Source organism: Molothrus aeneus, chromosome 6, assembly GCF_037042795.1.
Source record: "Molothrus aeneus isolate 106 chromosome 6, BPBGC_Maene_1.0, whole genome shotgun sequence".
NCBI lineage: Eukaryota > Metazoa > Chordata > Aves > Passeriformes > Icteridae > Molothrus > Molothrus aeneus.
The window spans coordinates 11,713,316-11,729,065 of NC_089651.1; the positions used below are offsets into that span (position 1 = coordinate 11,713,316).

General features: G+C 40.6%; 1 protein-coding gene across 1 annotated transcript in view; it reads left to right on the top strand.

Moving 5' to 3' along the window:
* TRIM66 (tripartite motif containing 66) overlaps window positions 1–15,750 on the top strand; it is a 44,955-nt gene that overhangs the window by 11,861 nt on the left and 17,344 nt on the right. The window contains exons 3-10 of the mRNA XM_066552832.1: window positions 3,318–3,465; window positions 7,635–7,767; window positions 8,042–8,158; window positions 8,936–9,050; window positions 9,831–9,977; window positions 10,104–10,221; window positions 11,185–12,038; window positions 13,039–13,200. Coding sequence (XP_066408929.1) covers window positions 3,318–3,465; window positions 7,635–7,767; window positions 8,042–8,158; window positions 8,936–9,050; window positions 9,831–9,977; window positions 10,104–10,221; window positions 11,185–12,038; window positions 13,039–13,200 — 1,794 coding nt within the window. The remainder of the gene's footprint in view (window positions 1–3,317; window positions 3,466–7,634; window positions 7,768–8,041; window positions 8,159–8,935; window positions 9,051–9,830; window positions 9,978–10,103; window positions 10,222–11,184; window positions 12,039–13,038; window positions 13,201–15,750) is intronic.

Below are 15,750 nucleotides of genomic sequence, written 5' to 3' on the forward strand. Positions count from 1 at the left end.
ACTCCTCACCAAGGCAGGGTCACAGGAGCAGTGACACAGGAACACATTCAGTTGGGTTTGAATGTCTCCAGAGAGGGAGACTCCATGAACTCTCTGGACATCCTGTCCCAGTGCTCTGACACCCTCAGGGTAAAGAAGCTGTTCCTCATGCTGAGATGGAGCTTCCTGTGTTTTAGTTATGGCCATTGCTCCTCATCCTGTCACTGGGCAGCACTGAAAAGTGTCTGGCACCATGCTCTTAGCCCTCCTTTGAGATATTTATCAGCATTAATGAGATCCCTCTCAGCCTTCTCTCAACTAACCAGGCCCAGCTCCTGCAGCCTCTCCTCAGTGGAGAGATGCTCCAGATCCCTCATCCCCTTTGTGGCCTCTGCTGGACCCTCTCCTGTATCTCCTTGTCTCTCTTGAGTTGTGGAGACCAGAACTGAGGAGAATGCTCTGGATGTGGCCTCCCTGGACAGCTCCAGAGGGACAATCCCCCTCTCTACCCACTAGGCACAGGAGCTGAGTCTTGGCTAAATGGTTACACCAGCATCACCTGTTAGGTCGTGTGAGCAGTTACAATTTTGTGATTCTCTGTTTTTATGATACAAAAGTCACATCATATTGCAGTTTCCCACTGGGGAATGGATTCCAAGGGAGGTACTGGATTACAACTTTTGCCTTGAATTGGCATTGTACATAGGTGGGTTTAACTTCAGTTAAATACCCAGTGAACAGGCAGGGCTATTCTCACAGCTTTGCAGTTGCCACTAGTTTGGGTGGAGAGGAAGAGCACAGAAAGCTGGGTATTGTTAAAGAGTAAAGAATGTGTAACCTGATCCACAGAGTGTTCTGGGGACATAAAAATAATTAAGGCAAGCAAACTGTATTGACATCTTCAGGTGTACATTGCTTGCAGGGTGCAACCTAAGTTGATCTACAACAAGAAGAGGTGTATTAACATGCACTCTCCAAAGAGAGGAAGAAAATTCAGAAGATACTGCTGAGTTTTTAAAATGCACTTATTATACTGGGAACTCTTAATTGCTGTGACTTGCATCCTTTACTTTTCAATGAGAATTTGTGTAGAAAGGAAATCAGATGAGAATATCTAATGTCTTCAAAAGCATTAGATTATTTTTTCAAGCCATCCTTAAAAAAGGATTTTCTTCTCTGTAATCCCTCAGGAGTGCTAAGAGCAGTTCAGTAATGCAGATTTCTCACTGGAGCATAGGAGTACCCTAGAGCAACTTGTGAACCTTCACAGTTTTCAGCTTCCTTTTTATTAAGTCAAAACATGTAGCTTTGCTTGCTTTCTGTGTTTAACCACCACACTCCAAATGAAAGCCACAGTTTCACCACCAGTGACACCAAAAGGTGAAGCATCAGATCATCCACCTGAGGCACATCTGAGCTGCCATCGTTGTCTTAATTTTCCTTCTGTGTTCGAGTGGGAGTCTGTCAAGGCTTGTAACAAAGTGTTTGGAAGCAGGAAGGTGTCTCAGTGTGTGAGAGAGTGGAGCATAAATGATAGGATGTGCTGCATGCCGGCAGCAGCACTTCCAGAAATACACAATTCAGAGTCTCCTGCCCAAAATCCCATTTCCACGTCATAAATAATGCAGCCCTGGGAACACTCTGCACCTTAAAAGTGATGTTAACACAGTGCAGTGTCAACATACACATTCCAGTCAGGCTGGCAGCTGAACTGCTGCGGGTAAACCTGTGCTTAGCCAGTTCTGGTGATGGCAGAGAAGGCAGAGCATTCCTCAGCTTTTTCCTGAGCTGGACCTAAGTGGTTACATTTTAGACCAGTCACTTATTTCCATATAACAATCTTTATTCCCCAAATTAAATGTTCTTGCATTTTGGTTATATAAGTTTTATTAGGCTTTTTGGTTTCAATTATGGTATGTACCTTTTGGAAAACATTGCTGATAAGCAAATGGCTAAAATAGCATATTGGCTTGTACAAACAATTCCCTCTTTAGACAATTAAACACATTTAGAACTTTGCTTTGTTGTCTTATTGTCAAGAATTGCCCAATCTGTTTGTGAATGAGTATTTAGAAACTCTTCTGTAGTGGCTTGATAAGAGACCTGGTGTGAAATGCCAGACCCATGGAAGGAAAGGATAAAATTTAAATTAATTTTATCAAAACAAAAATTTTTCTTCCTGTGCTGAAGTGAGTCAGAGCTTGACTCACTTTTGTCAGGGAATTTAGGTGGATATGGATGTTCCACTAAGTGTTAAAGCTGTGGTTTTAAACTGAGACAACCAGCTAAGAACTGCAGTAGTTCTTCCTTCAGACTTTCTATTTCCTGAGCCACCATGAGCAGAAACCCTTCCCTCACACTCACCAGAACCTGCACCAGGGGTTATGAGCTGGGCACAGGCTGCTGTGTCCCTCTCTTCACATTTCCCATCAAATTGTTGGGATGCAAATATTTCAACTCCCAGCTGAACTGAAGATCAGCTGATGCCCAGCAGAAAGGAGCCTTTAGGAAGTGGTTTTTGCCATCTAGTCCTGTTTGCTTGAGTAGCCCTGAGTAGAAGCAATATTGAGGAGATTTGTGTGTGTACATAGCTATAGTAGATATATTGTAATCTTGAGGGAAATGCTTCAGTTTAATCAAGTGCTGGCAAAGCCTTGCTTTTTATGCTTTGATAAAGGTAAATTTACATCACTGGGCTCACTCTGCCCATGAGCACCTATTTGTGGCTGTGGGGAGCCAAATACATGAATATTGGGAGTTTTGAAACAAGGTGTTTTATGCCTAAAGCAAATGATTTTTAAAAGAATTATCATTGTAGCTGTCTTGAAATTACTCTTGAGTTTATTCTGGAATACAAGGTGTTGAATTACCCCCTTCATTTCTGCTCCTCTGTTCATTTCCCCCCAGTGACATGTCCAGGCAGCATGGCCTGTACAGCAAAGGGCATTCCCTGAATTGTTGAATCAATAGAGAAAATATTAATTAAGGTTTCCGGGTCTTCTCATGTTCCTGTGCCTTGTGCTTCCAGTTCACCACGTGTGATATCAAGATATAAACTGAGCTCATTTCTGGCCAACTCTGTAGAGGACAGGAACCAAGTTTTTCATTAATAGTACGTGGGTGTCCCCATGTTGTTTTCTAGATTGTCTCACCTGTAGGATGTTTTATGTATTTTCCTGAATGTTAGACAGTTACAACCAGACTCTTAAAATAACTTGAATTGCTTTAGTCTGAGGACAAAAGCTATTAAGCTCACCAATCTGAATGATAGTCTGTAAAGGACAGCAGTTTGTACAGCTGATTTGTCGTGTGTGTGTAACTGCACTTTTTGTTCTTAGAGCTGCTCCATGTGCAAAGAGAAGAGACCTGCCCACAGTCTCTGCACAAGATGCAATAAGTGGTTGTGCAGCTCATGCACAGAGGAACACAGACATGGCCAGGAGCCTGGAGACCACTTCCTGTCCTTATCCCTGAAGGGCTGCACAGGTACTGGGGACAACACTGGAGTTTTCTTTCTTCCCGTATCAGTTACTCAGCTGCAGAGGGAGCAGTTGCAGGCTCTGTGCCACACACAGCGGGCTCTGTGTGACCCAGAAGGATATGTATGTGTCAACAAGAGATTAGGTGATTTTTCTCCAGCTTCAGGGCCATTGCCACAATCAGCATTCCATGGTATTTCGAGAAAATTTGGATATTTGTTTTTGAGAGTTAGGCACGTGCAGAAGATCCCAGTGATGGGGCAGGGTTTGGAGGGCTACAACAGCAGCAGGCCTTGCCCTTTCAGTCTTCCTGTCCCAGTTTGGGGAATTTCCTTGAGGAAACCATGACAAAGCAATTCCTGTGCATATGGACAGGGTGTGTGAGGGAGCCACAGGCAGCAGGAGGCTGTGATCACTACAGGATGCTCCTTTCAATTTGTGCTTGAACAAGCATGAATTAAGCCCACTGGCAAATATGTCTCATCTGTCTACTATGGTGATCTACAGAAAGTATTACCATCTCCTGTTATTAGTCATTGTTTTCTTTACCAATAGGTCAGAAATCTGCAGCAGAATATGCTAACCTAGACTTTCATATAAGCAATTTTTAACTAAAAATAAGAATTTGTGCTGTGTGCTTATTCCTCTTCATAAGGAAGATGAAGGGCAGAAAAAGGAATAAGTTTATGAAGTTTATGAACTGCATTACAACAAACACAAATTTGGAAAAAAAAAAGCCCACGGATAATTTTTATTTTATTTTCTTTTAGGATTTTTCTTGTAGAAGATTTGACTTGCTATAGAAGTTTTTTTAAGTATGGGTGGTCATATCAAGCAGAGTTTGAGGCACTTGAGACAAAATATGCAATTGCTAAATAGAGTGTAAGCAAAAGAAGTCCATAAGAATGGTAATAATAAAAACCCAGAAAATACATTTAAATGATTTTTGGGTCTTTTCTAGAGAATAATATAAACTGAAGTCCCCCAGTTTCTCCTCACATGTCCTGATTGGATGGACAATATGTTTTTCTTCTTGAGTTGATGACAAGATAAGGGCTGTGGTTTTGAGGCTTCAATTGTTTATAATTTCATATCACTTTAACTGAGATTATCATCTCACATTGTTGACAAATGCTGGTAAGAAATTATATGTGTGGCTTAGCTGTGGGTCTGTGTGTGCTATATAAATAAAAAGATGCAGACTCATAAAAACATGAGAGAGAATTTTAGTTTAGTACCCAATTCCCTGTGTTGAACAAAACATGAACAAGGAGCTTGGTACTTCATAGAGAGACTAGTTAATAGAGAAATTATTTGGAATGGAATTGGTGCTTTTATATTATTTTTATTATTATTAATGTACGTTTTATGACAGATATGCCTTCAGAACAGTTCAAAGAAAACAAATCCTGGGATATACCAGAACTCAGACTGTTTGTGTTTTTCCCTTCTGGAAATAAACACAGAGCATTGGCAGTCAGGAAGGATTTAATGTGTTTGGTGTAGGGTGTTCTGAAAACAGCACCTTCTTTGTAAGCTCTTGAAACTATTAAGAGTTCTTGCACTTTTAAACTGTTCTATCTTTTGCCATTTCCCTTGTAAGGGCCAGGTCTTCTGGTAGTGTTAGATTCCTTGGATCAGAAATGAAGTAAAGTAGCGAAACACCCTCACCAAACACATTAAGTCCTTCCCATTTCTAGTAATTTTAATCAACTATTACTTGAGGTTTGTTTTGAGAGGAGTCGGAGTCATTGAGAATTATGGAAGTGGAGGCAGAACTCTGTTAGCTGAGGTGGCTTTTCCAAAATTGCCATCAACTGATCAGAGGAGCAGAGATTTAAAACTTTGTTAATTATTCAAGAGATCCACCTGAGATAAGGAAAATATAGGCTGTAGAAAATGGTGAATTATCAGAATTTAGGGCAGCTGAGCTTTCCCTGCTCACCAAGGGAGGTTCTTTTTAAGAAGCTAAAATGGGTAGTTGTGGTTATGTATTTCCTTCTAGAAAAAACAAGGTTGTGCCCTTGTTTAGTACCTGATTTCTAAGTATTAAACTTATTTCAAAATAGAAAAATGTTGCTCTGAGCTGAGTAAAAAGTAGGTCAGGAATGCCATGGCTCAGTGGCAGTTCTCACTGATATGTCAATTGATTCAGGGGATTACTGGTGGCAGAGGCTGTGGGTCTGTGTTGCAATTAGATAATACTGATTTTTTTCTTAGTTTGCATTTGAAATCTGCTTGTGTCTTAAATCTGATATGGTATTAAAAATCCTCAATGAATTCTCTGGGATGATTGCAATCACCCAAAGGCTAAAGAACCCTTCAGAGAGAGAAAAAGGGGGAATCATTATATAGGATTGTAACTTCATGATATTAACTACGTTAAAGACCATATCTCATTATCAGTTTGAGTTTAATATAGAAAACTTGATATTGAATTTACAGAAAAACAGCTTGTATGCTCTGCAGATACTGAACACTTTGAAAGGCTTTTCTAGCCCATAAACTGTCAGAAAGTTATTATGGTCTTTTTTTTCCCTTTTAAGATGTAAAATCTGATCACATAGGGGATGATCTTTGACATCATCCTTGGATATATATTGGTTGTACAACCTCTCTGTGTGCTTCTCAGATGCAGGTTTTAATAAAAAGTACCTATTTGCAATGTAATCAGAAAAAAATTTGCTGTCAGGGTGAATTAAGTTTGATCCTTTCTAGTAGAAAATATTGGAGTGGGTTAAAAAAGCCCTAATCTAATTTCCTCCTTTATGAATGCTACCTATTAGCATTTGATTCAATAATGACATAAACCAATAGACTTTCTTGAAGAATAAAGCAGGGTACAGTAAATAATTCATAACAATGTAAGCTATGTAAGGGTGTTACATAAACTCTTGGCCTAATCTGTCACAAATTATTTTCTTGCACATTGTTAAGAAGGTGGAATGAAAGTCAATTGAACTGGAGGAAATAAATCAAGCTCCTCAGAAATATTTAGAGTAGATAGCAATCTAAAAACTGGGCTGTTAAACATATATTTTTTTAAAGAGTGGCATGGATTTTCTCCATATTTGCACTGTCATTGTTAGCCATGAGATTTTCTTAGCCTCTGTTGTGAATTTTACAATTTGGAAATGAAGTGGCTGAGCCAGTATAGCTTGCTGCACTCTGTGGGTCTGTGTAATTGCAATAGTTATCACTTCTGAACCCATAAAAGGCTTCATTTTGCTACAGGATGAGAGTATGGTCTCTGCCCCAGGTTGGTTTTTTAAAAAATGTGTAGATAAGAAGTTTGGTGTGAGAAAATGGAAATATTTCTTCTTATTTCATATGAGCAGATAATTATGTATAAATAATTAATGCCTTTATATAATTTAAAATTTTACCAGTATGTGTTATCTAAGAATGCTTGTTCTGTTTAATTTCTCCCATGTTGGTAAAGAGTAATGGGACAATGTCTTTGTTGGAGTACTGTGAGGAAGCAATCAAGCCTTTCCTTGGTGGGAGAGGGTTGGCTTTGCCATGGTTTAGCTTTGTCTTTTTCTGGCATCTTTTGTTGACAGTGCTCCTTCTTTCTAAAACAGTCCTACCATTCAGAAAAAAAGGCAAGAATAGATTGTACAGAAATAATCCTTCCACTTTGCATGCCCACTGTCCATTCTTACTCTTTATCACATTACTCTTTAGAAAATCCTTTTATGAACAGATTCTAAGGTCAAATATCAGTCCCAGCTGCTGAAGTTTATCAACTGCATTACAACAAACACAAATTTGGAAAACAATTGCTCATGTGACTTTTTTGAGAACAAAGGATTTCCTGGCTTCTGCTGTGACTGCAAGTTTATTTAATATATTTGCTAGTCTACATTTTACAAAAGTTTTGTTGAGTGGTTTACCAGACCAGGGCATTTAAAGTCGTGAGGCAGGTGCTCCAAATCATGATACTTTAAATTCATGAGTGTTTAGTATGATTTTCTTTGGTGGCTTGCTCCTGGTGTGCTCAGTTTGTAGGATGTATAAGGAAAAAATGCCAACAAACCCAACCTCACGTAATCAGATGGTTCCAGGTTCTATGCCTTTAAAAAATGTCATTGAAACTTTCCATGAAACTGTGAGGTTGGTTACTCTCCTCCTGAGCTCTCCTTGTGGATGACAGCCTTGCTTTGCATTCCTCAGCAGCTGAAGATGATGCAAGGGAGTTTTCCTTGTTCTGTCCAGTGCACCCTCAAGAGGCACTGAAGGTGTTTTGTGAGACCTGTGACACCCTCACCTGCCGCAGCTGCCTGCTGGCAGAGCACAAGGAGCACAGGTACCTCACTGCAGCGGGGCTCACCCGTGCCCTCCCTCTTTTCCACCCGTGCCTTCCCTCTTTTCCACCCCTGCCCTCCCTCTTTTCCACCTGTGCTTGCCACCTGAAGCTGCAGGCTGCTCTGAATTTAAAAGCCACAGCAAACTCAGCTCAGCTGTCTCACAGGTGATTTTACTCACATCTATCTCACCGCCCTGGCAGAAACCCTCCCTTCTCTCACCTGTTTGCATGAACGTGGAAAACCATGGCGTGACAGTTTCCCCTTCTCTCACAGGTTCAGGCATCTCGATGAAGCGCTGCAAAATCAGAGAATTATCCTGGAGAATGTCATAACTAAGGTGGAGGAGAAAAAAAATGGGATTCAGATTTCAGCTAAACAGATTGAAGACAGGTAATTGCTATGCTTTGCTGTTTTTTTTTTTAATGGAAGTAGGTGATCTGTAAAAATAATGTTTTTACTAAATGTAGGTTAACAGAATTAAATACAGCTTCTATTTTTTTTTCTTGGAGGGTAGAAAAGAATAAGAAGATGAAAAATATCAAATTCATGTTGAAGTGGTGCTGACAAGTCATGGCATTGTAATACACGATTCCATGCTCTTTGTAAGGCATGTGACAGCTGACTTCAGAGTTAAGATTTCTTTGTATAATCTGTTTCTGAGCTATAATTTGACAATATTACAAATAAAGATAATTTTTAAGATGCCTTATTTCTTCAAGAAACCTCAAAACAAGGTGCAATTTCAGTCAAGATGAACTCACAAAAATGAAAATAGTTAATTATTGAAACTGGATTTCAGCTATTGATTATGCATTTAGTAGCTGTTGGATCTCTTTTCTACATTAATAAAACTATTTCAAGTGTACAAATCTATTTATACAGTTTATAATCTAGTATAAACTGGAAGTTTTGGATATATTATGTATATATTTGTTGAAAAAGAGCTAAAGACTGTTTTTTGGCATGATGTTTGAGAGACTCCATCAGCATTAGCGTGTCACATCCAGAGAGGGGTGGTCAGGGTTCAGAGAAGTAGGGGAGAACTGATAGGAAATGATGATACAACTCTCACTGCTGTTCTGTCAGTAGACAGATCAGTTCTTGTAGCAAATAACTGCTGAGCAGTGAATAAATGACACATCAGGGATATGTACCTCTTACCCACAGGTTGCTTGAAGTAAAACATCTGTACAAAAAGGTGGAAAACCAAATAAAAATGGCCAAGATGGTTCTGATGAATGAAATTGATAAACGAACAAATATCCTCCTTGAACAACTGGAAGTAAGTAAGGCTAGTTGCATTTGATACCTTGGGGAATCAAACTAAATTAAATTTAATCCCAGTGCCAGTGGAAAGAAAATAGACTGTGGGAACTATTGTCCCATTCCTTATATTTTCAAATATTTTTGTTTTTTCCTGCAGACTTTGATGTGGCATCAATGGTTGACAAAGATTCAGGGCAAAGTGGCAAAGTGTTTCTTTATCATGAGTTAACCACAGTTCCTAATGCATTGAAAGAGAATATGTGTGCACCTTTTGAGTACTTAGAAAAATAAACCAGATTCTTATTTTAATGTTTAATTTGTAGGAGCTCACTAGCAGCCCAATTAATCCCCTGTTTCAAAAATTATTATTTGGTCTAATTTCTGTTACAGAACTCGTGAGTTTTGACTCTTCAGTTTGTGGATGTCCACTTCAAGCATGTGAGATTTTATTTTGAAATGTGCTGAGGAAAAAAATTGCTGATCAGAATTTCCAGATGAGAAAGTGGCCCACATGCAAATTTGATCCAAGTTCTACAGCTTTCTTGAGGGTTGTGTTATTCTGTTAAACCAGGGCCAGAATGATGCAGATTATTTGCTCCTGGGGAAGTCATTGCTCTTCCTGAATTCAGACTCATCTCCTGAGTTGGAGTTGCTTCCTTTCTGTGATGGGTGGTTTAAAGAGATTGTGAAGAGCAGTATTGCTGCAAATACTGCAAAAATGCAGTGCCAATGATTGCATGTGTTATCTGTGTCTGAAGAATGACAGCCTTTTTCTACTGATCCATGTTATTAACAGAAAATCACCAGTGAGAGGAAGCAGAGGCTGGAGCAGCAACTGCAAGGTGTTGTGGTTTTAGGCAGACAGGTAGAACATGTCCAGAACTTCATCAGCTGGGCCGTGTGTAGTAAAAAGACCATCCCATTTCTCTTCAGTAAGGAACTGGTAAGAGCAATGCTTGTTGTGCAGTAATTGTGAGAAATGCTTTAAGGATTTGATGTTGATCAAATAAAATATTTCTCATTATCTTAAAACAGTGAATAAAATCATTGTCCTTTAATGTGCCACCAGATTGTGTTTCAGATCCAGCGCTTGCTGGAGACAAACTGCAACACAGACACGGGCCCTCCTCTGAAGATCAGGTTTGCTTGGGATCCCTCCTACTGGACTAAGCAGCTCTCCAATTTGGGTAAGAAAATTATTATAGGCAAATGTCTAAGCTAGACAGAAGCAGACAATGCAGTTCCTCCCCTAAAGGGCTCCCTTTTTTGTTTTGACATCCAGTTCTGAAACTCTTGGTACGTTCTGAAGAAAAGCGAGTGTGGCTGAACTCTCCTGTTTTTCTCTCCATTTTTATCCACTCACCCAAAGACCATTGAGATGTCTGGTGCTTTCATTCTCTTAGTGGCCAAATGAGCTGAGCACTGTTGAGACACTTGCAATTGCTAGGCACAAAGATGGTTTTAAGACACTGTCTGTACAATAATTACAGTGATACCTATATAGCAGATGTCCATACTGTGACTTTGTTTCTCAGCAGCCACAGATTTCCCAATTGCAATGGGTTTTTACTGTAAATTCAGCTCAGTGGGCTGATCACTGATCTAAGAGATCAGTTCTCTTTCCATTTTAAGGTATTAAAACTTAAAAGGGGTAAAATGCTATCAAAAGTATTTTAAAAGCAGGGAGTAATCTCTTGATGGACAAGATCATTTCATAGGTCACTTCTATTTCCAGCTTTTACTAGTCTCACCTGCATAACATAATCTCTTTTATTTTTGTCACTTGCCCCCTGGAAGCTGTTTTTTGTACCTGTGCTTATGGATGAGAAGATAAGCTCATACTTCTGTAAAAAATGAAAGTATAAGCTATATCCATCAGTTAAGATAAAATAAGGTCAATGTTTCAAAGTGTTTGCTGGGTAATTCAACTGTGAATTCAACTGACATCAGCGGGAGTTTGGTGTGAATTGAAGTACTAGATAAATATTGGAAAATTTATCTTGAATGGATGTTGGTAGACTGTTTGGATAGGCTATTTGAATATCTTTTACATTTGAAATGTGCACGATGGCCATTTCCTTGAGTGCAATTTTTATTGTATGCATTTGTCAAGACCGTAGGAGGGAGTAAACGTGCTGTTTTTTTTCCAGGGGGTTTCACAATGGAAGGTGGACACCTTACTCACCCAGATGTGCTGCTCTGTGGAAATATTCAAGGGTTACAGCCCTCTCTGTACCGTGGGCACCACTCCCCAGCCCCCCAGCTGGAGAGCAGCCAGCCTCACCAGTTCCCCCCTGCGCTGCAGTGCTCTGCACCCGTGTGCTGCTCCCACTGCCTCAGCATTCCTCACCCAAGCAAAGCCCAGCCGTCTTACCAAGACATCAGCCACCACAAGAGCTTCCACCAGCCTCCTGCACTTCATCAGCAGCACTTCCCTCTGCAGTACAGCCTGCAGCCCCAGGACAGGGAGCCACGGGCTGCCCCCCAGCCCATGAAGCTCCCACAGGCTGGGCTGGAGCAGCAGCCGCGCTCAGAGCCGGAGAACGTGTCCGGGAGGGTGGCAAAGCCCTTCCCAGCCCAGCAGCTGCACCAGGGCTGTGCTGGTGTGTCCCAGGAGGCTCAGCAGGTTCCCTCGAGCCACTCACAGGCTCCTCTGCAGACATCAGCTGTGGGAGTGCAGCTGGGCCATGTCCAGAAGATCAAATCCAGCCACGTGCTGCAGCCACCCCCGCACCAGCAGCCGCTGGTGTCCCCCCCGGCAGGGCACGACGAGAGCACCCACAAGCAGGTCCTCCAGCAGAGCCTGGACATCATGCACCACCAGCTGGAGCTGGAGGAGATGAAGAAGGATCTGGAGCTTCTCCTGCAGGCCCAGGGACAGTCCAGCTTGCAGCTGAACCAAGCCAAGCCACCTCAGCACGTTCAGCAGACTATAGTTGGTCAGATCAACTACATAGTGAGGCAGCCCGCCCCAGCACAGCAGCAAGTCCAAGATGAAGCACAAGTATGTTCTCTCAAAGTTATTTCCCACTGCATTTAGTCACTGTAAGCTCAGAAGCTGGACACACCTTTGAGATGTCATGTGTTTCTCTGAGCTTTTTTTGGGTGTCTATGCATGCAGCAGAGAGGCTTCATGCCTCATGCAGATTGGGCCAAATTTTTCTGTAAAGTTTTTCTTTTTTTTTTTTTTTCTAAAGTTTTTCTGCATAACTACCCTGGATCCCAGAGATCTGAACCTCTCAATAGACAAGGTGAGCAGCAACATGGAAGAATAAAATCACCATCACTCCTCCTTTGTAAATAGGTGACAGGAGGACTGCAGTAGTTTCACTCTGCATTTCAACTCCCTTTTTTACTGGAAACATTAAGCCCTGAGTCCTTAAAAAAATTAGATTCCGAAGTATCGTTGAAGAGAGTGGAGACAATTTCTTGGTCTGAGGGTTATTTCCCATTCTCTTGCTGCTGCATCATGTCATTTAAGATTATCATCATTATCCACGCATGCTGTTGTGCTACAGTTTTTTAGCAGGGCCAATCTCTTCTCTTTTCCTCTGTTAGTGAGGAGCCTGCTTCTGAAAGAGGGACAGTCCTTGGAGGTGAGCATCTGAACCACAAGGCAGATCAGCTGCAGAATAAAGTGGCTTGGAAATTGATTTTAAATGGTGGAAAGGTGGCTCAGACTTGCCATTGTGTAAATTCTGTGGAGCTGCCACCTTGAATAGTTCTCAAAGTAGATTACCTGCAAAGGCAGACTGCAGCCTTTTGGTGTAGCTGTGCATTTCAGTAGCTTTATTTAGTTGTTGGGGTTTTTTTTTAAGTATTCATTAATGTTTAAGAGAAAAATTTCTCCATTTATCTCTCTGCTTAAATTTGCCTTGAACATCTCTGTTGTTTTAGAGTCTTTTTGGGCTTGTCATCATGCGTACGCTGTGAGTTGATGCACATTTGTTACTGTTTTTCTTTCTGAGCTGTTGAAAAGACAAATTCTCATTTGTGATTGGTAGGTCTGTGAGAGCTCCACAGAAGCTGATGCCCAGAAGCCTGTCATTCCTCTTGACAAAAGTGACAGTCCCTCCCTGTCACAATCCTTAGAAGAAGAAGCCAGTGGCAGGAGCGACTCCCCTGAGAGCACACTGCAGCAATCAACTTTCCATCCAGTGAGAAAGGTATAAAGAACTTCTTAAAAACAAATAAAATTAAAGGGAAAACATGATTTAATAATATTGAATGTTGCATTGGAGTTTGCAATCAGATGGAAAAAATAAAAATGCAGTGAAAGTCAGCCAAATGGCTTGTAAGTTTTAGAAGACAGTCATAGCCTGACCTTGTGTGTATGTCACAGTAAGGTGCCAGGATGAGCAACTCTTCTAGAGGCTGATGATGTTTAGGTCTGGCTGGCATGATTGTTAGACAAGAACTGGCAAATAAATAGATGCTCTCTTTCTTCACTGCTTAAATTCTGCCTAGCTTCTATGTCTAGGGATTTAATAATTAGGAGTCACTAACCACCGTACTAGAAGCAGTTAATTTGAAAAGAAATAAATAAAGCAGGAGTTAGAGGTGCTGATGAAATCAGGCCTGAGAAGCAATCTTCATAATAGTTGCCCCAGGAACAGCACCACTAATTACTGCTGGAGGTGGGGTGCCTGAAACTCTGTTACACTTCTCATTGTTCATGTACAAGCAAACAAATCACAATTTCTGTATATCTAGAATATTTTATTATACAATAGAGCCAGGCTTTGGTCTCCCCACCTACTGTGAGGCTCTGGCCATTGAAGAAGCAGCATGAACACAACCAGGAAAGCCAATGGTTTCAGGAGATCCTTGCTGCCCCTGGATATCACCTGTGCTTTTGAAGCAGAGAACCTGCCTTTTACTTCTCTGTACAGCTTGTTTAAAGCACTCCAAGCAACACATCATATTCTGGTTTTTCAAATCTGTTTATTACTTCAGTGCATGACTCATTTGGTGTACCATGTAGAAGACTTTCATAGGTTTTTTTTTTCCTTGGAATTTGTCTGTGGAATATTGTGGAAGTACTTGTCTTTCCTTTCTGTCCTCAAAAAGCAAGTTATTTTTCCTTCTTTTGTATGTGACTTTGTTGATGCAACATATTCATCGTGCAATACCCATCCAGAGAATTGTTGAAGATCCCTTTGGGAGTTGCAGAGATGTGGGCCTGGAAGCAGAGTGCAAATCAGATTTGAAAGCCACAAAGAAATCTGTTTTATGGACCTGTAATGGAAGGTTATTCCCAACAGCTTAAGCAAGAAACATCAGAAAGAGGAAAGAAAATGGAAGCAGATGTGCAGGAGAGAGAGACTAGTGTAGTCTGTTGGGAAAAGCAGGAGTAATAAAGGAGAAAAGGCTGATTTGTTGCTGTAGAAGCTGAGAAGGTGGCGAAAGGAGGATACTTCTAGGGAAAAGAAAAAAGCATTTTTTTTTCATGGTGCTGAGAAGTGTATCCTCTTGTGCAGAAAGCACAGGGCTGTCTGGTTTTTGAGGTGCCTGCTACCTCTTCAAGAAGGGAGAATGTTCAACAGCTACAGAACCCCACCTGTGCTTGTATTCCTCTCTTCTAATGAGCTGTTTGGATGAAGACATCTGGGTGTGTCAAGATACTGACAGCTCTGGCAAGGGCAAATTAGAGATGATGAAGGGGAAAAGCACAGCAAGTAAACTCTTGAAATATCTTCATGAATGCTCCTCAAAGATGTCTGAGTGGTTTTGCTTTACAATTGGATTAAATCTGAGTTTAAATGGGAGATTGGTTCCTGTTTAAGAACAAGGGAATATGTCTGTTCCTTCTCATCTGGTCCACCTGATTAAATGTTTTCACACTCATCTCCAGACAAAAATTTCTGCATAGGTGTTTGTCCACGTGCTCTCACATGGGCTATATTCAGAACATTTCATCTCTCTCAAGATCATCTTGGAAGACATGGAGAAAGTGAGTATGGACAAGTCTGAAATACTTGAAAAATATGGTGGAGAAAACGGCTGGATAAACCTGCTGCCTGAGAAAGAACTGTTCTGTCTTTTGGAGAAAACTTGCTGTTGGACTTCTTGGCCTTGTGTTGCATTTCTGCTGAACTCTGGCAGCCTTCAGCCAGGCACAGTATTCCTAGTGGAGTACAGAATTCCCTATCTGCTGAGATTCTTCCATTAAAGAGAAAGCAGTGTGCACCTGGATTAACTGTTTAGTGATGTGGTTGCAAAGATCTGTCCGAAAAGGTCAGAAATAAAAGCTTTCTTTAGCTCAGTGGTTTCCTTTATTTTGGAGTGGGGCAAGGCTTGATTGCTCATGTAATTATTAAACCTCTGTGCATTAGTTTTGAAATGTGTTTATGGTACAAATCTGATATTATTAACTAATAACTAGATTAATTGTCTGTATAGAGAATTATATTTATTTGTAAAGCAGTACAGAGAAGATGACCTTAATTGTTAATGATTTAAATATTTTGGGATAGTTTTCATTTGTTTTGCTCATTTTGGAACATTCATGGTGGTATTTTGTCAGTCTTTCTGTCTTCCTGTATATTCCTCTAACTAATCTTTTTCTGTGAATTAATTTTTTTATGCAGAATAAATGTTTCTATACTTAGACCATTGATTGTTTGATATAAGTTAAGTGCTGCACTTTGCATAATTCTGGGCTTGATTAGCACCTTTTTAAGAATGCCACACTAGGAATGAAAGCTTTCTGTTGA